Source organism: Zonotrichia albicollis, chromosome 14, assembly GCF_047830755.1.
Source record: "Zonotrichia albicollis isolate bZonAlb1 chromosome 14, bZonAlb1.hap1, whole genome shotgun sequence".
Lineage (NCBI taxonomy): Eukaryota > Metazoa > Chordata > Aves > Passeriformes > Passerellidae > Zonotrichia > Zonotrichia albicollis.
In genome coordinates, this window is record NC_133832.1 from 4010337 (window position 1) to 4034062 (window position 23726).

Sequence of the window (23726 nt, forward strand, 5' to 3'; positions counted from 1 at the left end):
TTCAGTTTTCTGCTAACAGTTCATTGACCATGTCAAAAGCACATCCTCCTCAGCTGCTGAAGAGGCTGACTGCTTGGCTAAGTTAAGGCTTGTCCTTGATAGCAGCAGGTTTCATTTTCCCTAAAAGACTTCAGAGCTGCAGGAAGGGCCTGCTTGGCGTGGCACAAGACCACAGCCACTCAAAGAGGCTCAGGGGACATTGCTACAAACTGGTTGGCACCACAGTGCTGCTGTGGCTACACTAAAGACATTTGGACTGCAGGACTGGGACTAAAACTCCTTTTGTCCCTCTCTCAACATCACACAATTTCCATGAAAACTTAATGTCTTGATTTGGACTCAGCTATTTGCCACCTTTGGCTTTGTGGAACGAGCAGAATAAATGATGCTAAGACATTTCAAAGGAAATACCCCAGTGAGACCCATCATTAACGTGCATGTGTGGAGGTATTTCCATGCTGCCTCACAGAAATAACTTCTTGATGACCAGTGGTTTAAAGCTGGGCAGCAGGTCAGCTTTGCTTTTGCCTTGCAGCTGTGGAAAAGCTGATGCTCCTTTAGCAATTTAGGACTTTGTGGGCCTTGCTGTGCTCTTTGCACTGAGCTGTGTTTGGGGCCAGAAAAATATGTGGCTGCTTGTCCTTGAGTTCAGGTGACCAGTGTGGCTTTCCACACTCCTTATTCCCTATGTTACCTCTTACCAGGGACATATGTTCGTTTGCTTGTATTTTTTGGAATTTTTCTGGCCAGGAAATACTTGAGATAATTGTTTGACAGCTTCCTGATAATGACAGAAGGATACAAATGCACTTCCCTCCACCTCCCTGTTGATCACTTGCTGTAGACAGTGCTGATGGGGTTTGCTGTGGTGTGGATCCACACTTCCATAGCAAATCATGCCCAACAAGGGGAGTTAGGAGAGAATCTCCTGCTCTGGATGATCAGAGAAGCTTTACACTGAAGGATAAAGCATATCCTAAAAGGAAGGATAAAGCATATTTTATTGCAAAATTATTCAGCCACTGGTATTCTTTCTGTAGAGGGATTCATCACAGACCTGAGACTTTCTTTTACTGAATATATAAGTGTAGGTGTCCCTCAATAAAGAACACTTGAGACAAAGTAATCTCCTGTCTGAGACAATGAAATTTGTTAGTGGAAAATAGTAAGTTCTTGTTTTCACTTCCACTGCAGCTGGAAACAGAAATTCAGCAAGTTTCAGAGGCCTACAAAAACCTGGAGAAATCATCCTCTAAGCGGGATGCCCTGGAAAAAGCCATGAGAAACAAACTGGAAGGAGAAATTCGTAGGCTTCATGATTTCAACAGGGATCTAAGAGGTAACTGAAGTAAAACTTCTGCTCTTTAATGCTGGGGGTTTTTATTGTTATGCTTACTTGGCAAGACAGAGTTTTGCTGCAGAATTCAATGTCTGACATGACTGGAGTATGACAGAATACTCAGGTGCATTCAGTAGTCAGAGATTTTTAAGCACTTGCTGGAGGAATGGAAAAGACAGGTTTAGGAGAGGGCTGCAGTCTTTCATTTCCAGCCTGTTTCTCATTGACAAGAAACATGTGATAAGCCAAATATCATAAACCAGATGCAAGCCTGGAATTCTCTCATGTCTTATATCCTAGAGACAATTTGTACAATTTGTTCAGTTTACACAAATGGAAAGAGGTTTTGCTGACTGCCTAATCCCACAGCAGGCACGTTCACTTTATTTCCTGTCCAGTGACCCTTTTTGCACTGACATACAAACTGCAGAGTGTCTGTTCTTCCTGAAGGTCTTGTCATTCCTTATCAGTGTAGGCATCTGGTTTTTTGGATCTCCCTTCCTTTTCCAGACTGAGCTGCTGTTGGTGTCTGGTTCTTGCTAAGAGGCTGAGGCAGCCCCAGGCTGGCAGCAGAGTGGTGTTGAGTGGTATTTGACCTTACTGGGGGGAAAAGTTTAAGCATTAGTTTGGAAGGTGGAAATCATCTGCAATTTGACATTTTTGAAGGTACACAAACAGTTGTTTAAACTGTAAGTTTAGTTTTTTTAAGAAAGGCTTCTGATTATCCTGCATGCTCTCACTGCCTCATGTCTTTTACTAAGACTCACAGAAATTGTTTTGCATCCAGGGAGTAAAGCCATGCATTTCCCAGTACTGTACACTAAGGCCTGCATTAAATAATCTAAAAAATAAAACACAGCATAAACATTTCATTCTAATTTTCACAGACTGATACAAGTTTTTAGCAGCTTGGAGCAGCAGAGCTGTTAAGCTGTTTTTAGGGTTTTACACTATTCCCTCAAGTAAGGTAATTGGACAACAGTAATTTAATCTCCTATTAAGATTTAGTGGAGAGTTATAAGAGATCTTTTAATTGCATGATGGGATTTATTTGTGTGGAAAAAATAAAGGTATAAATTGAAAAAATAAACATCTGTGTTATAGACGTTTAAAATAATTTCTTTGGAACTTTAACCTTTTTTTGTTTAATTGAGTGTATTTCCTTAAGGACATAATTAAAAACATTTCAAAAGTGAGTGCCAGTTTCTCATAGGCTGTAGAATTAGCAGATCCATTCCCCCAGTATCAGGAATGCCCTGAGCAGATGTAACTTAATGCTTGAAAGTTGTTAATTTTTTCTTTTGCCTTTATTGCATTGTTTTGCAGAACGCATGGAGACAGCCAACAAGCAGCTGGCAGAGAAGGAGTTTGAGGGCTCTGAAGACAATCGGAAAACCATCTCCCAGCTCTTTGCACAAAGTGAGTTTCACAGCCTTTGTGGGTCACTGGAAAGCTGCAGTCACCTGGGAGGGAGGACAGTGCAGCAGGTTAATGATCAGCACAGAAATCAGGGCAGTGGCAGCCCAAAGCTGGCAGTGGAGAAAGGAGGAGGGATCCAAGAATTCCTTTTCTGTCAGTATCTAAAGTCCATCTGATGGGATTTATTAGAGATATTGAAGCATAGGTAATTTTCAGTTAAACCATAAAATTAGTGTTTGCCCCATAATTTACATATTTTATCCATCTATTTTATTCCTGGAAAGCTTTGAAATGAAACCTTCCCAAGCCAGCAGTCCTGGCCTGAGTTAAGGCCAGCAGGAGAGGAGCCTGCTAGGTCTCCTATCTCCTTCCTCTTTAATTTGCCACTGCTCTATCCTGTTGAGCAAAAATAAAGGGGATGATGAACACTCCTGCAGTCTGCTGGGCTGGGTGAGGGTCAGGAATTGTGTCCACAGCAGTGGATTTATCACAAGGCAAACCAAAATGACGGGTGTGAAATGCTGCTTTTCCTTTGTTCTGAAATGTCTTGAGGCTGACGGCGTCGGGCCAGCTTTTCTCTCATCCCACAGTGTGCTCCACCCTTCTGACAATGCTCACTTTTCTGCAATTGTTATATAAAAAGGTAGTGCAATAAAATTGCAAAACAGAGTTTTTCTGTGGTGTAATAGACACTGCAGCTACCCTGACAGATTCTGGTGTCCCACTCTTGTGTCATCTTTAGCTTATTCCTTGTGGTTTGCCTTGCAAGCAAATGGCTGGCAGGAAGTGAATTCCAGACTCCTGGTGGTACTGGGAAGTCTGGGAGTTTAGTCTCTCCTTCTGCTGGTGGACACTGAGGTTCATAGGTGCACCCAGAACTTGGGGAGGTCAAAGCTGTGGGGCCTCTCCTTTTGGATGAACATGGAAGCCACAGTCCTGCATTTAATCAGTCCCAGCATTTCTGGGGGTGCTGCAGGCACTTGTCAAGTGAAGCAGTTCTCATTTGGAGAAAAGTGTGCAACAAAACCTCCCAAAGCCTCTCTGCAAGCATTTCCAGATTAACAAACAGCCTGACTGCTACCTGCTGGCACAATGCCACCCTGTCTCAATGCAGCTCAGTCTCTGCAGTACAGTGCAATGTGCTCACACTGGCAGCAACTCATTCCTGGGTGGAGGAGAAATGCTGGGAAAAGATGGGCAAAAAAAAACCCCATCATGTGATGACATTTGTCCTTATGTCCTGGGCTGGCCCTGGGTTTGCTCTGCAGAGCTCTGGGTGCTGTTGGTGGACAGGTTTGTTTTGCAACCTGTGTGTGGGCTGTGTTGATTCCCTGGCAGAAGGGAATCTTTAGCTCCTCTGTGTTGCTAAAGCTTTGCTCCTGGCTCTTTGCTGGCAGAAGAAAGGGAGTAATTGTGGTCCTGTAAATATAGTTATGCACATGCTTGCACAAATGGGCCTGTGTGCTCCATATGCAGTCTGTCCTAACACCCAGCACCTCGTTCCTGTTTTTCAAGCCTTCCACTCCTTGTCCTCATTCCTTTGTCATGGGATATTGGTTTCTGGAATGCAGTTTCTCTGGTGTCATCAGTGCTGGGTGTAGATCACTCCAGGGAGTATTCTGTGGTTGTGTATGCAGCAAGTGGGTTAATGTTATCTTTGGAGCTGGTTGGTTTGAGCTGGGAATGGCAACATACACAGAGGACATCAGCTCTGTGTTGTGGCTTTGCCTTACACCCTTTGTGATAATTTCTCCAGTCTCCAATTATTTTTATCCTATCTATGTTTTTATGAAGGCAGTGCCCTGTTCCTGCAACACTCAGCATTGCTGCTCCAGCTCTTCCTGGAGAGCAGCAGAAAAGGAGGAGCTGCTGTGTTTGGGGTGGCAGGTCTGCTCTGGGAAGGGACAGAACAGATGTATGTGCCTCACTTCTGGCCAGGGGGTCAATTTTACAGGCAGTAGAGGAGGACTGAGGAGTTCTTACTGCTGGTTTGTTTTCTGACTCCTCTGAAGATATTGCTCTGGGAAAGGACAGAACCCCCTTCCAGTCTGGGGGGTCAGTGTGGAAGAAAGGAACACAAGTTTTTCAGGAACACCAGCCTGCTATCTCTCTGCCCAGCCTGAGATATTAAAATTACTCAGTTTGTTTTCCACTGTTGAAAGCTCAGAGGTGAGGAAGTGCCAAGTTTCACTAACCATCTGTATAATCACAGCAAATTACCTGAGTAACTGTACTGAGTGATGCACCTTCTGTTCCTTCTCACTATCTTTGTGGCACATTGTTGCTTGAAGGTACCATACTTGTTTTTCAGGATTACAGGTCCTTCTCTTCCTTGAAAGCCATGTCCTTTTCTTTTCCCTCTTAGCACTAGATTTGCATTCTCTTTCTTCTGAGATGTCCCATTGCAATCTTCCCTTCACCTCTGGAGTGAAAGGCTCCTGAAAACTGGACAGAGACAAGTGCTGTGCATTGATAACTATCACTTTTTTATCCACAGACAAGGAAACACAGAGGGAAAAAGAGAAACTGGAAATAGAGCTGGCTGCTGCCCGCTCCACCAACGAGGACCAGCGGAGACACATCGAGATCCGAGACCAGGCCCTGAACAACGCTCAGGCCAAGGTGGTGAAACTGGAGGAGGAGGTAAGAATGCTGAGAAAGAGGAGTCAGGGGAGCTTGTGTGCCAGCAAAAGTGGCTGTGGGAATGAGTTTGTCCTGTGGAAGTTATAAGGAAATCTGTTTTCCTCAAAGCTGTTTCTGTCAGCTTAGCTTTGTGTTGACTGGCTAAACAGATAAGCCACAAATCTCTATTTCCTTGGAAATGCTTTTGTCTAAGCAGCCATATTTTGTTTTCTTTTTGTTTCAACTTGTAAAAGTGGGCTGGAAGTGGAATCTCAGCCCTGGAAACCTGCTGGATTTGGCAGAAGTTCAGATCTGGATGGACTTTCAAGTAATATCAGATGAATGTGGCTTGTCCCTTTGCCAGGTGTGGGGACAGTGCAGATCCCCGTGTGTGCCCAGCATTTGTAATAAGCTGGGCATGACCTTAGTTGTTTTCTCTGCCTTTCCTCCCAAGAGGGGATAATACATTTGAGCTGCTCAGCTGGGCAGCTTTCACAGCAGTTTCTTTTGCAGCCTTGTCCCTGCCACTCATGGCTCTCACCTTTGTCCCTTCTGCGTCACGGTGTCCGTCCTTTCCTCTCCTGCCTTCTGCTCTCCTCTCAAAGGCCCCACTTCCCACTCCAGCCTCTGCTTCCTTTACTCCTACTCTTCCTCCGTGGAGAGTCTCAGGAGGAAATCTCCTGGCCAAGCACACTTCCTCACTGCAGATTTGTTCTCCAACCCTGCCATCTTCCTGGCTACCAGCACTCAGCTGGGCACTGTGCCTATGTCCACCTGAATTTTGCTGCTTTCAGAGACATTCCTCAAACCCTCCCCCTTGTCTGCTTTTAGTTCTCTCTCCCTTCAGGATCCCATTGTGCCAACAGAGGAGGAATGATCAAATACTAAGTGAATATCCTCCTCTCCCAGGTACAGGTGTAGCTCATTCCTGAGTTTTAGCCTGCTTTTCTCTGAGCCCTGGATTTGCCTCAATAGCCCTCCCCTGAACCTTCCTGTGTCTCTCCCTGGTGTCCTTAATTTTTGTCATTCTTTCAATCTCTTCATGGAAGCCTTCCCTCAGTCCCTCTGGATCTCCCCTGGAGAGAGGGACATCCATTCAGGATGTTCTTGTGGGTTTATCTGCTGTCATAACCTCTTTTAGCCTGCCATGGCTGACTTGCACTCACTCAGGGGACAGGGAGCATTAGGTTATATGATAATTTACATCTGCCATGGCTCTCTTTAGCTCTCAAACTATTCTCTCATTGATTCTGCAATGTATTGGAGCTCTTTGGCTTTCATTCAAATTTCAGCACCTTATTTAAAAGTCTGATGGGTCACTAACTCCAAGGACATGGGACATCCTTGTGGTTTCCCTGGAAAATGCTTGGAGTCAGTGTGGATGAGGTGCTGTGATAGCTGGGCCAGCACACACAGCACTTGGCTGGGTTGAATCTCTGTGTAGGCACTCTTTCTGGCTCCCTCACAGTAAAGTTGAAGCCTTGAGGGGTAATAATAATAATGGTATGTTTTATTTTCAAAAGACTGCTCTTGTTTCACTAGAAGAATTGAGTTCAGTGCTGTGGTAAAGTATTTCTGCCTAGGTAGAACAGTGAAATAGGTAAGTCACTCTGGGCTAAATTGCATGATAGCTTAAAAAGCACACACAGGCTGATCCAGGGTGAAATGATCTGCATGAGGGCTTGTGGTCACAGGCATCCAACCTTTGCTCCAATCCCAGGGTGTGCAGGAAGTGCCACCCTTCCTGCTGTAGATAAATATGGAAGTGTCTCAGTGAGGGAGCAGGAATTAACTCTGCTTTTTCCTAGAGGTGAGAGAGAATAAGGGGAAGCAAATGCTAAAGAGTCACTTTTGCAAGTTTCCCAAATCACTTTTTAATGAAATACTTAGGATTAGAACGCATTTGTTGCCTCATTAGTGTTGAACTGTGGAAAGTTCTCCAATCCCCAGGCTGTTTGGTAATTCCCAAAGGCAGCCAAGGAGTTGCTCAGAGCTCAGGGCACCTTTAGAAAAGGCTGGGAACACCATTCTGAGTTAGTGGCATTCAGTGGCCAAGAGATATGAACCATTAGTGGATTATTTCTTTATTCTGGCCAGGTTAATCTGAGTGACTAGTCCCTGTAAATGTCAGGAATTTCCAAACTGGTCCTGCAGCAGAGGGTGGAGTTTCTTAGGCTCAGGTTTGGCAGCTACTCTGGCTCAGGGCCTGAGGGGGGATGCATATTTCAGTTGTTGCCTCCTGTAATGTAAGTTTTCACCTTTTCTTTTTACCCTTTCCATTTTGACTTCCTATTAAGCAGAGTAACCTTGCCTTGTGTGCACCAGATCCTTTATAAATGAGTATTTCCATTCTAGGGAGAGCTATAAGCCATATATGACTGTAACTGATTTTAAATGTTGCATTGGAATTGGAGCTTTAGATTCTTTTCAAAACCCTGGGCTTGAATTGCCAGTCTGGACAAAATCTGTAAAATGTAGACACTTGTCTACACTTGTGGAGCTTTGAGTGCTTTTATATATGCTGGATTTTAGCATCCAAGTTAAAAAAAAAGGAGAGATAATGGGATGTTCAATGTGATGGAGAAAGGAATGATCTTGGAGATACTGAAGTGCAGTGTGAAGCAGTTGGATGCAAAAGTAGACATTTACAGAATGCTTCTCCTGTTAGCAGGGGTGAAATGGCTCTTCAAATTTAGAACAAGCTGCCATTAAAGTTTTTGATAGTGTGGGGTTTATTTCTGCAAAGTGCAAAATAGGGTGAGTGTTCATAAATATTTAAAGCAAACTTAAATGTGTCTACGAACAGAATTGCTAAGTATGTATATGTTTTATATATAATATTTAAACTTTACTACTTCTCTGCTCTCCATAAAGATACACAGTTATTAACCCCTATTTTCACTTCTCTATTTTTGTTCTTCCCTTTAAGTAAATGTTCCACAGTTTTGCATAAATCAGCAGCTTACTAAAATGGTTTCTAGTGAAGTATTGGTCTGTGGTTTCTGAAATCAAAACTTCAGATTATTTTCATTACATGTAATATATTTGACATAAATTGAACATATTTGAGGTAAAATGAAAGTTGGCTTTAAAATGTATATCACAGTCAGAAAGAGTTAGTGTTAATATTTGGAGGTAAAGCAATGAAAAGTTCTCATTTTGGAGCATTTGTGAGGGTCTCAGGTGGGATGGCAGCAGGGCTGTGGTTGCTCCCACAGGATTTAACCCCATGTGCTCTCATCCACCTGGAGCCTGGAGCAGCTGGAGCAGCTAAGCTGGGCTTTGCTTTGGGCCAGGGCCAGAACTGCTGGCTTTGCAGAAAGGACCATCCTGAGCCACCTGACTGAGCAAATGCTGACTGGCTGCCAGTCCTTACCAGACTTGGAATGTTGCAGGAGGGAGTTTGGTGCCAAATGCTTTATCTAACCACAACTGCTGAGTGCAGAGGCTGCAAGTGCTACTGGTTTTACTTTGTTTTTCCCCTCAAATTGGTCATTTCTGCTTACCCTATTTAATTTATACCATGGAAGACCACATTTCAACTTAACAAAAGTCTGTGGGTTTTTGATAGTAGTGTAACTTGTACTCCTTTGCTCCATTGCTTTACAAATCACTTTTTTACCGAGTGCCTCAAGGAGACAGCTTTGAAGAATAATGACAATCACCAGGAAGATAAAAACATCAGCTCTTTGCCATCCTCACACACACACCTTAGAGTGGGGAGAGGAGACAGACCACCTCTCTAATGGGTAGAAACTGGGGGATAAGGCAGGGGGCAAGTTTGAATGAAATATCTTTTCTAAAATTGCTTGTGTTTAGAAGTTCTTAGATCCTTCAGCCATCACAATTCCAAATGTAGCAGATACCAGCTGAGATAATGTGTTCATTTCTCACTGTGCTGTTGTGCAGAGAAAAAATGCTCTATTTCTGATAACACTGAGGGTTCTGTCTGGGGGGAAATGCAAAAATACATTTCCAATGACATCTCTTGTACTTTTTATGCTGTGCCTGAGATACTTTCAGAACAGAGCCCTGGCTTGTAGGGAGAGACCCGAAGGAGAGCTGTCTGCTTGATGCCTGCTCTAGTTTTTTCTAGTCACTATAAAAAGATATTCCTGGTCTCCACAGCTTTGTTTCACACAGACTCTGAGAGCTACCTAATAATCCTTTCAGGAGAGAGTTGCTTCTAAAAGGGACAAGTTTTGGATGGCTTGTCACTCCTGGATGGATTGGGTGCCGAGGAGAGAAACCTCCCTGTTTTCCCTGAAACTGCTTCCCTCTAATGAGCTGCATTCTTGTGACAGAGCTGCCTTTTTATTGCCATGCCACTGTCTCACATGTTCTGCCTGTTAGTGATTTTCCAGCAGTGGCTTTGAGAGTCAGAACTTTATTTTAACACAAACAAACTGAGCGACGACATTGTGACATTGCCATGCCACAGACACTGTTCCCTAGCACGGGATAGTGTTACCAAATTGTTTCAGCAGGAATTCTTGCTGAGGCCACTGGCGCCTTGTTGGGCCTGAATTCAAACAAACTGAGGGTTCAAAGGCATCCTAGAGGAATATATTCCAACTGCAAGAGGGTGAGGTGATGTAAACGTGCTTGCTGGCTTTTTCTTCTTTTTTTTTTTTTTTTAACTACATTTCTGCCATAGCAGGCAAATTCTTGTGGGGAAACACATTTTCAGCTGCATCTGAATGGATTCAGCTTTAGGATAAACCCAGAAATGTTATGAAAACACCCTGAATATATTAAACAAAGGACTTTGAAGACATCAGAAAGAGTGGGTGGGAGACAAGCAGATGCTGATGAGTGTTACCAATTTGCTGAAATAGGAGCTGTCCAAGATGAAGAGGGTAATGGCTGGGTTTGACAAAATGCCTGGGAGAGTTCTGAATCAGTGCAGGAAGTCTTCTCTTCTTTCCCAGAAAAAAAAATAAAAATCTTTGCTGAGTAACTCATCTGGAAGCAATGAATCTCTTCCCTCAAAGAAGATCCTTCCCCCTCACCTGCTGTGTCCAGGGCTGCGTTGGTCCTGCACAGGCAGCTCCAGTGGAGGATGTTACAGCCTCCTTTGTGCCTTGACTGAAAATTCCTCATTCCTGTGTGCCCCTGCTCCCTTTCCATGAACCTCTGTGCCCTCCTCAGAGCCTTCCCTCTGCAAGGAGCTGGGATCCCTGAAAGGCATTGCATGGTTTGTCAAAGCCTAAAGAAATGAGGAACAGGATTTGTTTGGCTTTTAGAATGTTGTTAATTCCCTTTCTGCTGGGCAGTTGTAGTAATAATGAAATATCTCCCATTTCTGAGAGGAAAACTTGTCTATGGCCATTGATTTTAGACCATGCAGGTACATGCCAAGGGAGAGGGGAAGTTAAATGAAGCTGGAAATACTTGATCAGGCAGCCAGGGAATCTTTCTGGGATATTCCCTGCCTTGCTTTGCTCTTTGTGCCCTGGATTTCTGCAGAGCCCAGGTCAGTCGTGGTCATCTTTATTTTTCTTGTCCTGAGTCCTGTTGGAGAATTTACATAAACTTTGTAGTAAATGGCAGCTGGAGAGTGGCTGCTCCTGTTTACATTGGTTTAGTTAGAATTACAGCCTGACCTCTGATGCTTGGTTAGGACATTTTCCAAAGCAGGCAGAGACTGACCTGGAGATGATAAGGACATTATTGAAATTGTGCTGCAGGAAATGCTGGGAGTGGATACAGTCATCCTGCTGTGCTTCCAGACATGCACTGAGGTTATTTGAGATCTTACATCGTAAATAGGTGTTAAAATAAAGATACTCTCATTAGCAAAATGCTCTGCATTTTCAGAGCACCCTTGGAGGCAAAGCTGTTATGATACATTAAGTGAACATGAGCTTGCTTCTTAGTTAAATGCTGTACCATCAAAAGGAAAATTACTATCTTGTCAAATTTATTTAAAATTACATCCCAAAGGGTGTGACTGCATCCTTGTAAAGCTTCAGGAATGAACTCTTATCTGGAGCACGTGTTCTCTGCAAGGTCTGATGCAGAGGAGAGAATTCCTGTGTCCTTTGATGCCATCCCTGCCCGGGTGGATGTTGCTGTGGCCCTTGGCACTGAGCAGCCAATTTTGGTTCTTTGCTGGGAGAGGGAGGGTGGGGAATCCATGGCAAATGACCAAGAACAAGCCTCAGCTCGCTGCCTTTTTTCCTTCTTCCCATCTTAGTTATGTCTTCAGCACCTTGGCAATACTCAGGAAATTGTTTCCAATTCCTGTCTTAGGAAACAAGATCATACTCTTGATTTCTGGTAATGAAATCCTTCTGTGCATGAAGAATCCCTCCTGATCCTCTTTACAATGGGAGTTAGATCCAGTCAGAGAGGTGAAAACCAAAAATGTATAAATTTAAATTTCCCTTCGACCATTTCTGGAGAATCCTGGTTGACAGAAAAGTAAATTTTTCTCACAAATACTTGCAGCAGCAGAGTGGCAGAGCTGGAAATGAATGAGAGTGCCAGAATATGCAGTGACTTCATTGAGGGCAGCAAGTGCATAAAATGAGATTATCTTATAGAGAAAGGATAATTCTGACAAAAGACATCAGGAAAGTTGAGTTGTCTGGAGCACATTTTAGCTTTTAAAGCTTTCTGAACACCTGGGTTCCAAAAACCTGAAAATAATTTGAAAAATTGGTGAATTAATTCGGGTTTTGAGCTGTTGAAAAGAATACACACACCAGCCCTAAATCTTCCAACATTCCTAATTCTTCCTGATGCTAGAAGATGAAGTGCATCTTGTGAAGGGATAAAAAAATGTTGTGTTTCTGCAAAGCCACTGAACAAGCTGTGCCTGTACTGGGGCTGGTGCCCGATCAGGCGTGTGCAGGCAGTGCTGGGAGCTTGGGCAACACCTTGTGTTGCAACTTTTCACCTGCAGGTTTGGCTGATGGGAGAACCTTCAAAGTGGATGTTTCAGTGGAATTTCTGTGTCCTAATTCTGCTTTTTGGCTGGGCTCTTGGTATTCTTTGAATGCAGGCCAGAGTGTTAATCCCCACATATGCATACTCAGGTTTGTTAATTGCGAAACTGTAAAATGTTGGTGGTTGCTGCTTTTGCAGGATTTTACCTGTGTGTTAAAAAACTGCTCAGGAATTGAAATGCTTGGTAGTAAGTAATGAGAACAAATGTCCATCACCTCATCCTTAACTTTATAAAGAAGAGAGAGGTAGGAGAGCTGGTTTTGAAGGGATTATTTTTCAGCTCAGTGTGTGGTATTTCACTGCTAGTGAGTTTATCAAATTGTTCCTCACTCTTGTTCAGGTCAAACCCCAAGATACTGAGTGCTCTCCATATCTGGGTTCTATCTGACCCTATATTTATCACTTTTGGCTACTTTGAGCTGCTCTTAATCTAAGTTTAAAACTGATGCATTAATGCACACTTCAGTGGAGTCTGACAAACTTTGAATTGGTGTTATCAAGTACTATGATCTGGAATAAAAAGATTTATTAAGTATAACACATTCATTGATTTTCTGCAGAGCAGCAGTCGACTATTAAGTTACATTTAAATGTTCTCATCCCTCCCATTCCAAACAAGCTTGAAATCTTGAGCAATCAAAGAATAAAAATACCTTTCTACTGTACATGCACTGGGGAAAGTCCTTTGGCTGGATTGCTCACTGTTTGTTGTAACTTTTATTATAAAATTCTTGTTTGGGGAAAATCCTCTAAGGCAGCAACATTCACGCTGTGACATTAGATGCCTGCTGACTTTATGGAGAGAAGAAAAGGATACTATGTCTGAGATTAATATTGCTGGGAGATTTTTCTGTCTCTGCTCTTTGCATTGCCTGAAGGAACAGGAGTGAGAAAAGGGAAAATTTTTTAAGGAACACATGATAAGACCTTTTTGGAGCAAAGGTGTGATGTAGGAACAGCTTGTGTTGTTCAGATCAAAGTATCCTGTGTGTGCTGAGGCTGAGAGCAGATTCCTGGGGAGCACTGGCAGCATGGGGCCAGCCAGCCCTGATACTTTCCCAGAATACTTTCCGCTTCCAAGAAGGACTTCCTGAGCCAAAAGTGGTGTCTTTTGTCTTTAATATCCCTCAGTGGACTTTGCTTCCATCAAGCTGTACAGCAGCTCTTTGAACTCACATAAGGGAGTCTGTGTTTTGCATTGTGGTGCTTGTCTAGAGCTTTGGCTCTGACTGTTGGGAAAAGTTGCCTTCTTCCTGCTATTTTTGTATTTCAGGGTTTATGACAATCAGAGCTACAAAAGCAGTGCCCCAGATTTGCTGCACAGGGCCAGCTAATTGCAATTGTTTAATCTTTTCCTAAACAGAAAATAATGCCCACAGGTGTACAGTATTCCTTGTATTTGAATAGAACCAGGCCCTGGATATATTTTATTTTATTTTTAAGTTATATTTTAGTTTTTATTCTGTGTGAAGTGGGGATTAACCTTGCTAAGGCAGTTACTGAGGGGCTCAGTGTGGTACTTTTTGTTGCTTCTTGTGAGGCAGAGTGGCAGCTTGGTTTGCAGGATGAACAGTGGAGGAGGATGGAAGGGCAGTGGCAGGAACAGAGCAGGACCTCTCAGGCCAGAAGAATGGCCATACTGATGGGATAAATCTGGATAAACCTGCCATGGGGAGAGCCCAGGCCATGGCTGGTGTGTGCTTTGATCCTGTTATCTTATTGTGATTGGAACGCAATAGGATGCTACAAATTTTGATTCAGTTTCTGAAAATGCTGCCAGCAATTTTCAATTCTGCACTCAGAGTGTTCCCAACTTGGGGATCAGCTCTAAACACTGCTGCAGTTTCCTTGGAAACGTGTGTCAAGTCACTCAAACTCTGTTTCAGTCCCTGGTGCCCTTTCTAGTCCATTGCTGCGCTCAAACATTTGCCACAGATAATTTCTTCTGTTTCCCCATCGTTACCATGGGGTCACTGAGGACAAAAAGGACAAAAACACCCAGCAGGAGAGCAGAGCTGGGACAGAGCTGGAACATCCTGAGTGGCCAGGCCAGAGCAGGAGGCCAGGGCCCACTGACAGCATGGAATCTGTCATGAATCATGGAATGGTTTGGGCTGGAAGAGACCTTCAAGATCATCCAATTCCAACCCTCTGCCATGGGGACACCTTCCACCATCCCAGGCTGCTCCAAGCCCTGTCCAGCCTGGCCTTGGGCACTTCCAGGGATCCAGGGGCAGCCACAGCACCTCTGCCCACCCTCACAGGGGAGAATTCCTCCCAACATCCCCCTGGCCATGTGAAGCCATCCCCCCTTGTCCTATCTTTCTCCATCTTTCCTGTGGGCTCCCTTCAGGTGCTGGAAGTCACCTGGACATTTTCTTCCCAGCAAAGCCCGAAGTTCATTCACTCATTGCCATTGTTTATGCTGCCTTTTCTTGCTTTGTTTCAGCTGAAGAAGAAGCAGGTCTATGTTGAGAAGGTGGAGAAGATGCAGCAGGCCTTGGTTCAGCTGCAGGCAGCGTGTGAGAAGAGGGAGCAGCTGGAGCACCGGCTGCGCACCCGGCTGGAGAGGGAGCTGGAATCTCTCCGCATGCAGCAGGTACCCCTGGCCCTGCTGGGCTCCTCCACACACAGGAGAAAGGCACTGCATCTTTTATCTTAAAAAACTTCTTTTTCACTAGTTAGATTCATAAATTTCCTGGCTATTGTATTTCTTTCACCTGATTTATAGATAAGGAACAATAGAGGATCCATCCCGTGACAAGATCAGCCTCATAGCTACATGCTGCTGTACCTTTAAATACCATGGTTATGTTATTTGAAATGATTTAAAAATTCTTGTTCACAGTTTGTGATTTTACATAAAATTCATTAACAACTGGCCTGAAAAGAGCCCCTTCAAAAACCTTTTGAATTTGAAAAAGCAGACAAGGCGAAACTAGCAAAGTCAATTCTATAAATGCAGTTGATGGAAATAGATGGGAGTTTCATATGGACTGTATTGCAGTATTATTGAGAGTCTTTCTCGGTGAAAAGAATGAAAGAGAAGTAGATTGTGCAATTGTGTTAAGAATTGCATTAACTTCAGCCTATGTTAAATACAGATAAACTGTCAGGTGTCTGAATTTTACTGGAAATAGGATGCAGGCCTGTGCTCTAAATCACATTTAGTGATTAGCTTTAGTGATTTAGCTTACCTTTATCCCCTAACTTCCATCTCTGCATAGAAATAGATATTTAAATCTTGGGGTTTTGTGTAGGTTTTAGTAGGAGTTACAGTAATTTGCTAAACTTTTTTGTTACACTTTTGGAAGAGCAGGTATTCTAAACCCCACAGCTTTTTACATTGAGCCTGGGTCAACACCAAAATTGTTTTCCTGTCATGGTTAAAATTCTGAGCTTAGCATAAAATAGTTAGTTTGCCCTATTCCTATTCCTTTAAACTATTTATTTTACTTTTAAAGTCAAATGTCTTGTTAATCCTACATGACAGTTCCATATTTTATTCATTGAACTATTATCTGAGCAAATCTCCATGTGTCCTTACTTTAAAAGGGAACATTGCCTGCCTTCCAAATCTTGCTTTAGAACTGAATTATTTCAGTCCCCAGCTATGCACTGATCATATTAATTTAGTAATCAAATGCTTTAAAATATTTTAGATGTATTTTTTGGAAGTGATAATACTGGTCAATGCCTTGCTGAACACTTGGGAGTCAGTCTGTGTTACAGCAGGCATTATGGAAGGGCTGTGCACATCACACCTCTATAGCACAATCCAGCTCTGGGATGCATATTTGGGACTTAGGAAAGGCCCAAATACACATCTTTGGAAAAAAAAGATACTTTTGGGAAAAAAAGGCCTTGGGAGGAGTATTTTGCATCTTGAGTGTTTTCTTGTTACCCTGCCCAACACAGCATAAAGCCACTGTATTTCCCTCTGGGGGTTCTTGTGTCAAACCAGTGACAAAAAGCAAAGCAGCCAACCCTGAGCCTGAGCTGCATCCTGAGACTCCTGTGTTTGTGTGCTCTGTTCCTTTCCTCCTGGGGCTCAGCGCCAGGGCACATCTCAGGCTGCCAATGTCTCAGAGTACAACGCCACAGCGCTGATGGAGCTCCTGCGTGAGAAGGAGGAGAGGATCCTTGCTCTGGAAGCTGACATGACCAAGTGGGAACAGAAATACCTGGAGGAAAGTGTGATGAGACAGTTTGCTTTGGATGCAGCTGCGACTGTGGCTGCTCAGAGGTAAATGGGACTTTTCACAGCACTGGGATTATTTTCTTTTTCCAGTTGAATGTCATATTTCCCACCCAGGAATGTTGTCATGCCATCCTCCTGTGATTGCTTATCCTGTGGTCTGAACAGCTCCTCAGAGCTCTGCAAGCAAGTGGAGCTTGGCTGCTCTTCCTGGGAGCTGTGCAATTGCCAGCAATTAGAAATGTTTTTCCAGGGGAAGATTCCTCCACATGCAGGATCCATTTTCCAGACTAAAATTGTTCTGAGCCATTCCTAGATGCTGTTGATTCAAAGGGGAAGAGGTTTGGGGTTTTTTTATTTTTAAAACAGGGATCAGTCCTTGCTGAAGTCATGTGAGATGGGGTGAACTTGGTGATTCACATCATTCACCCTGAATGGCTTCCTTGTTCTCCAGAATGTTTTTGCAAATTTCTTTGTGGTATTGTCTGGTTACTAACCAGAAGCATCTACTAGGAAATTCTGCTCAAAACATTCTGCTGTGTATGGAAAGCACTGCTTGTGGGGGTGGAAAGGGTGTCTGAAATTTGGTAACAAGCTCCCATTCCAAGACAACTGTACAGAAACACTTACTATGGCTGTAACAGGCCAAGTGCCTCAGCTGGTTGGTAAGCAAGAGCTGTTACTGGAGTGCAACTCCTCAGCATTAGGCCTTGCTTGCATGTCATTTCATTGCTCACTAGTTCATGGCTCTGGACAGCAGATTTTCCTGTAGATTGTTTCATGAGCCAAATCCAGATAGGGATGTTATCACAACTGGCTTCCCAGCTTGTAAGATCACACTGGAATTACAGGGGTGAAGCTGCAGATCTGCTGTGTTAGTGTTTAAAGACTTATCTTATCTTTCCCCAGAAGGAAGCTGTTATTTTAGGGTATTGATGCTTCTTGTGCACTGTTTTCCACCTCCCCAGAGATTCCCTGAAGGCTCCAGCTGCTGCTTGTGCTCAGAGGCCAGGTTATATTTTCAGCGTGGGCTGATAAGTTGGGGCCTGGTCTATTGTTTATCATGGACTGGGAGGGGATGTGTTAGGCCTGCTCAGGTTTCACCAAATGAACAAGAATGTTGTCCAGTCAGGAAAGAGGCTCTGCTTTTCCATTTCCATCTAGATTCCACTAATTCCAGTGGCAACCTCATCAACACTGTCCAGATTTCTTTCCCTTTACTTTAACAGTGGAAGCTGGCATCCCTTGGGAAGCTGAGGTTGCAGGAAGGATGCTTTAGAGGCAGGAGCTGGGTCAGGTTGGGTTTCTTTGGGGAAGGATCTTCTCATGCCCTGTCACATTCACAAGTAGAATGAAATACTCATTATTTGCTTAGTGGACTGACCAAGTATCACAGTGTTAACATTAGGCCTTATATGGAATCAGTCTGGAACTCTTTTCACCGTATTCCAGATATTTTGGAATAAAGCTGCTTAGGATTGCTTAAGAAACTTCCATGCCTTGTTCCCTTTGATATTCACATCCCCTGTATGATACTGTTGGAAGGGGAAGGAAAAAAAGCTTTTAATCTGAAGTTGAAGAAAAGTGTCTGGTATTCCCTTCCCCTCCCTGTGTCCTTGGATTTGCCTCCTTGATCACTTCAGAGGAGTGCAGTGACTCAGTTTAGGTGAGGCACTGTCCCAAAATGGACAGGAGGTTGTTGTTATAAAGATCTCCATGTTTTTGTAATCCCTCTTCACTAGGACACAAACAAAGTTAGGAGCTGAATTTTTGAAAGACACTGAGCCAGCTTAAACGCAAAAAAAATTGTGGATATCCATGTTTGTTCCATTTGAGCAGTACTTTTGTGCTGCTGGGGGGAAAGCAGCAAAGTTAGCAGGTCCTTCATGTGCTGTGAGGTCCTTGATGTGCTGTGAGGTCCCTCATGTGCTGTCAGGTCCCTCATGTGCTGTGCTGCTTATTGCAGGGACACCACGGTGATCAACCACTCGCCCAACCCCAGCTATGACACCTCCCTGGAAGCTCGCATCCAGAAGGAGGAGGAGGAGATCCTGCTGGCCAACAGGAGATGTCTGGACATGGAGGGAAGGTAAAGTGCACTTTGGTCCTGTCTGGCTTCTTTGGGACAGGGATTTGAGATGAACTGCCTGGGTAGACGCCTCAGAACCAGAAATTCTTGTGTCTTCACCAGCAGCAGCCATGTCAAATGCCAGACACTCATTTGGCCAAGGAAGTATAAACACAGCAATCCAAAACCTGTCTTGATACTGAGGACTAATGCAAAAAAGTCTTGTCTTAGATTTTTTGCATTTAGTTTGTTTCTCTTCTCTCTTCAGAGCATCTTCATCAGACCCCAGGCTGCAGCCACCCTTTAACAGGCTCACAGAGCTGTTTTCCCTGGGGTTAGGCCCCCAGTGCAGACTCCCCAAAATGTGTTAATTCTTTCTGTTGGTCTCATGTTATTCTCAGGTTTGTTTCAGAGCTCCTTCCATGGCTGTTTAGAGCAGTTTCCAGTAGCCAGAGGGGGGTGGGAGTGTCTCACATGATCTGCTCTGTGGGCCAGAGAGCAGCCAGTGCCCAGGACAGTCTCCTGGCATCCTCCCTCCACCTCTCCAAGTGCCTGAGCAAGCCCTAATCACAGCCATGGGGACACTGAGGCCTCAATCCAGGGAGAGGGGAAACACTTAAACTGTTCTTTTTCTTTGCCCCCAAGGATTAAGACCCTGCATGCCCAGATCATCGAGAAGGACGCCATGATCAAAGTGCTGCAGCAGCGCTCCCGCAAGGAGCCTGGCAAGACAGAGCAGCTCTCCTCCATGAGACCTGCCAAGTCCCTCATGTCCATCTCCAACGCTGGCTCAGGCTTGCTGTCCCACTCCTCAACCCTGAGCAGCACCCCCATCCTGGAGGAGAAGAGGGAGGACAAGAGCTGGAAGGGCAGCCTGGGTAATTTCCAGATACCAGTGGCAGTTCTGATTCAGAGCAGCACAGGAGGGTGTGTTGGACAGATAGAGCAGCTGGCCTGGCCTGCAGTAAAGCTGTAGGATGGGACACATTTGAAATAGCTGCTTATTTTAATAACTTCTGGGAAATAATGACTTCTGATACTCAGGCTCTGCCATTAAAAATGTAAGCCTTTATTCCCAATTTGCCACCTGACTTTAGGGATGTCTGGGATACAGTTTCCAGGGTTCCCAAGCACTTGCTTTCAGCTGGATGTTACAGCTGGATGATGGTGTAAAGTCTTCTTGAATTGGAGCAGAGATTTTAATCAGGATTTCCATCCTGTAGTGTTGTGCCTGCAGCAACATGACTTTTGTCTGGAATGGCTCAACAGCATTGTTTGAGAAATGGAGTTGTAACAAAGCAAATCCCAGGTGATTTTTTTTTTTCCCTGGGAGAAGTTAGGCTCAGAACTGAGAGTAAAAAGCCCTGAAATGTAAATGAAGACCTGTTGCAGGTGATTTCAGAGTGCAGATTAGTGCCCAGCTGCAAGCAGCAACATGGGAGCACTGCTATTGCTCAGGTACTTCAGCACCCAGGGGAGGAAGGTGCTGTGAAAAGGCAAACCTGTGCTGCCTCTTGAGGGAGGGTGCACTTTCCAGCTCCTGCAGCAATCAGTGCAGAGTGGTGCAGAGCTGATAGCAGTTAGTTTTCTGTGATTGTGACATTTCCTTCCCTCTTCCCACACAGGTGTTCTGCTGGGAACAGAATATCGCTCCGAATCCATCCCCTCCACCCCTTCTCCTGTCCTGCCCTCCACACCACTGCTGTCAGCCCACTCCAAGACAGGCAGCAGGGACTGCAGCACCCAGACAGACAGGGGCAGTGAGCAGGGCAAAGCTGCTCCTTCCCCTGCAGCTCCCACCCCAGCACGACTCCCCAGCACCAACCTGAGCTACAGTGCAGAGAAAACAGGTAACAGAGCCCAGCCCCAGTGCCAGGGGCACCCTGCCACCCACTCCCCATCTCTGGGGCAGCCCTGACCTCCCCTCCTCCCTCCAGGCAAACTGGGGTTAGTTTCTGTGAGGACAACTGTGATTGAGTGGTCTCAAACACACTGAGGGAATAGAAGAAAAGCCTGAGGAGTGGCAGCATAAGTGTGGGCACACTGGGCAGGGAGGTGCAGCAAGATTTGAGAATTGAGAACAGGGAGATGCAAACCCCTGGGCAGTCTCTGAGTCAGTCTGCTCTGAAGTAAGGTGTGAGTAGGATGTGGGGTTTAAACACATGGAAATGGGCTGTTCAAAGTGGCTATTGCATTGAGAGGGCATCCAAAGCCAGGTGGACTCAGAGAGGGGGAGGGAGAAGGAGGAGAGGGAGCTATCACGATAAAGCTGCCTTGGTACCACCCCAGTCACAGGAGCAACTTGAGCCTTGGAGATCCAGTTGGCAGTGACTGTCCCAGGAGCTGAATTTGCTTCCCACAGAGCTCCCAGCTGGCAGGAGCCGCTCATTTTCCGGCCCACTCTGCCAAATCAATGCAGATTACACAACCTTGCCTCTTCTCCTTACAGACACATTACAATGCAATGTTGTTCTTCATGGCAGAGAGTGTTTGCCTGGGCTCTGCCTCCTGCCCATGCTGTGCTGTTTAATGGGTATTGAGGGAGAACAGGTCTGGTGGTGAAAATCCACCCTGACTGCATTGGTTTACATGCAGTCACTCCAGTTCTGTGGATTTGTGTATCAGTGGGAGGTACCCAAAGGGAATTTGATAAAATTGCTTTATTTGTCTGGCTGCATATGTGGGAATTGAATTTTTTAAAACTAAATAAGTTATTAGCTGTCTTTAGCCAATGATACAAGATGACTTAAAATGTTAATGTCACATTTCTAACCTGATTGAAGTTTCACCTTTAATTGTCTCTTGTTTTTTCCTCACCACATAGATGGGCCACTCTTCCACTCCAGCACTCTTGAAAGAAAAGCCCCTGTTCAGACTGTGGGGCAGGACCTCCCAGATGGAGAGATGGTAGAATACCTCATCTGAAAGGCTGTGCCAGGATCTGAGCTGGGATAACAGTAGCAAGAAATTTTTAAAAGACATTTTTATTGGGAAAAGAAAAATGTAGTACCTGAGTAATAAAAGAACACTCAGCTGTTTGCTCTTGTATATTATGTCTCAAAAGTTTGGACAGGTTAATTTATAATTTGTTCTAAATTATAAAAAACCCGTAACACTTGTTCTTTGAAAGTTTCCCCCTTTATTTTTTAAATACTGGATCTGGTAACATCTGGAGAAAAAAACTAGATCTTAGGTGCACTACATCATTTCAGTGTTTTTAAAGTCTCTTAAGCAGAAGTACCTGCTCCCACAGGTGCTGATACATGTCTAGCTTGAATGTAGTGAGGTGAGCTTAATGGCCTTAAAATGATCAGAACCAGGGACATGGTTGTGAGCATCACTGAAGGGTGTTGGAATTCAGCTGTTCTGGGGAGCTTTGACAAATCTGAGCTGTGATCAAGGGAGATTTCCCTTTCACTTCCTCTTCCTCTCAGTGTAAGGACTCAGAGTAGGTGTTTCATGTTCATAGGTTGAAAAGATGTCCATTTTCAGTGTGGTAACTTTTTTAACTTCCCAAATTTCTTTTTTAATTATTTCATTGTTAAAACAAACTACTCTGGTGATTAATGTCACATTTCATATTTGTAGTTCCTTTTGCAAGATTTGCCACACTTTTATACTTAAGTACTTTTTCAATAATTTTTACAGTGGATAGTAAATAATATATTGCATTCATGTTTTACATAAATTAATAAGGAGAATTTACAGGCCCAGCCCTGATCTGCTAGATCAGATTTCTGACATCATAATTCCATTGGCTTTAGTGAAACTACTTCAAATTTACCATAGCTCAAGTGGGAAGATCTGTTGTAGATATAACAACTTAATCTACTGCATCTGTGGAGATTTTTCTCTATAGCAGACTTTTCTATATTTCAAATACCCTTTCTATATTTCAAATACCTTTTGTATATCCCTCCTTTCTGGAGAGACTGGATTCTTTTTCACATAGCAAAGCCTCAGAGGTAGAGCTTTAAAGAGAAGCTCTGTGTAAAGGTTCAGATGGCAGATTCTCTCCTTTCAAAATACTTCTTTAATTCATCTGAGGGGAGAGAGCAGTTTAAAGAAAGTCCCAGAGGCATTACAGAAAAAAGTTAAATATTTAAGTCATGAGGTTCACTTGCAGAATTTTGGGAACTAGCACAGATGCAGCAGTGCTTTGGTTACAGAAACTATAAGGAGATACTAAGACCAATAGAAGTACATGAGTATTTTTTGTTACTGTCTTTGCATTTTATTAAAACACTTCAATATTAATTTCTGTTAAAACCTACTCTTTTTTTGTACTTGAAAATTAAAATATTTCATTAGCCAGTGATCACACACTGGGAACCTGGCTAGTTTCAGCTTTCTGTTCAGCATTAGAGTAGCAAAATTTTCATTACAGATAATTTCATTCCAGAAAAAAGGAAATCCAGCAATTAATTATCACAGAGTTAGTGAATGTCTTGAATTCCAGTTTGACCCTACTGCTGTGGTGTTCAAATGAAATGGCCTCAGCAGCCCACCAGGGATCACAGGAGTTGCACAGTGGGAGGGGACAGGAGGTGCCTAAAGCTCAGCCCTGAGCTTTCCTTCTGATAATAATCACTGCAAATCCAAGGAAAACCCTTCCCACCGTTTGTGGCAGCTTTGCTGCTGCTGAGGGGCCTTCAGGCCCCACTGCCAGTGCTGCAGAAGGCAGAGGTGGCCAGGGTGGGCTGGGAGCTGCTGTGGCCAGGCACAAACCCCTTCCATCAGGCTCTGTCTGTCCTGGGGGACAGCGTCTGTCCAGGCAGTGCCGGAGCTCCCTTCCCTCTGAGCCATTCCCCACTCTTGTCCAGGCACTCTGTCCACCACCACCACCTCATTCTCATCCCTGAGAATGTTTTATTTCTCTTGGTTTAATTCCATCTCACTTTATGATGTAATGCCCACCCTGGGTGATTTGATTTCTCTTCCTCCTCCGCAGTTGTTGGAAATTCAGCTTTTCTCATTAGCTCAAGGTGTTCACCTTTTTGCCATTTCAGCATAAGTATCTGTATTATATTTTATAAATTTGGCTTAAAATGAGCAAGGGAAATCAAATGCCATTGAGTGGAAGTGTGAGGGGGGCAGAACTGTTTGAATGCTTTTCTCTTCCTTTA

General features: G+C 44.1%; 1 protein-coding gene across 3 annotated transcripts in view; it reads left to right on the forward strand.

Annotated features, from left to right (window-relative positions):
* The window catches only part of AMOT (angiomotin), a 57332-nt gene extending 34475 nt beyond the window's left edge, over positions 1 to 22857 (forward strand). For all 3 annotated transcript variants that reach the window (XM_074551609.1, XM_074551610.1, XM_074551608.1), the window contains 9 exons: positions 1195 to 1339; positions 2666 to 2758; positions 5256 to 5401; positions 14784 to 14933; positions 16390 to 16580; positions 18499 to 18621; positions 19246 to 19478; positions 20226 to 20450; positions 21425 to 22857. In XM_074551609.1, the coding sequence (XP_074407710.1) occupies positions 1195 to 1339; positions 2666 to 2758; positions 5256 to 5401; positions 14784 to 14933; positions 16390 to 16580; positions 18499 to 18621; positions 19246 to 19478; positions 20226 to 20450; positions 21425 to 21525 (1407 nt within the window). In that variant the 3' untranslated portion in view covers positions 21526 to 22857. The remainder of the gene's footprint in view (positions 1 to 1194; positions 1340 to 2665; positions 2759 to 5255; positions 5402 to 14783; positions 14934 to 16389; positions 16581 to 18498; positions 18622 to 19245; positions 19479 to 20225; positions 20451 to 21424) is intronic.
* Positions 22858 to 23726: the final 869 nt, after the last annotated feature.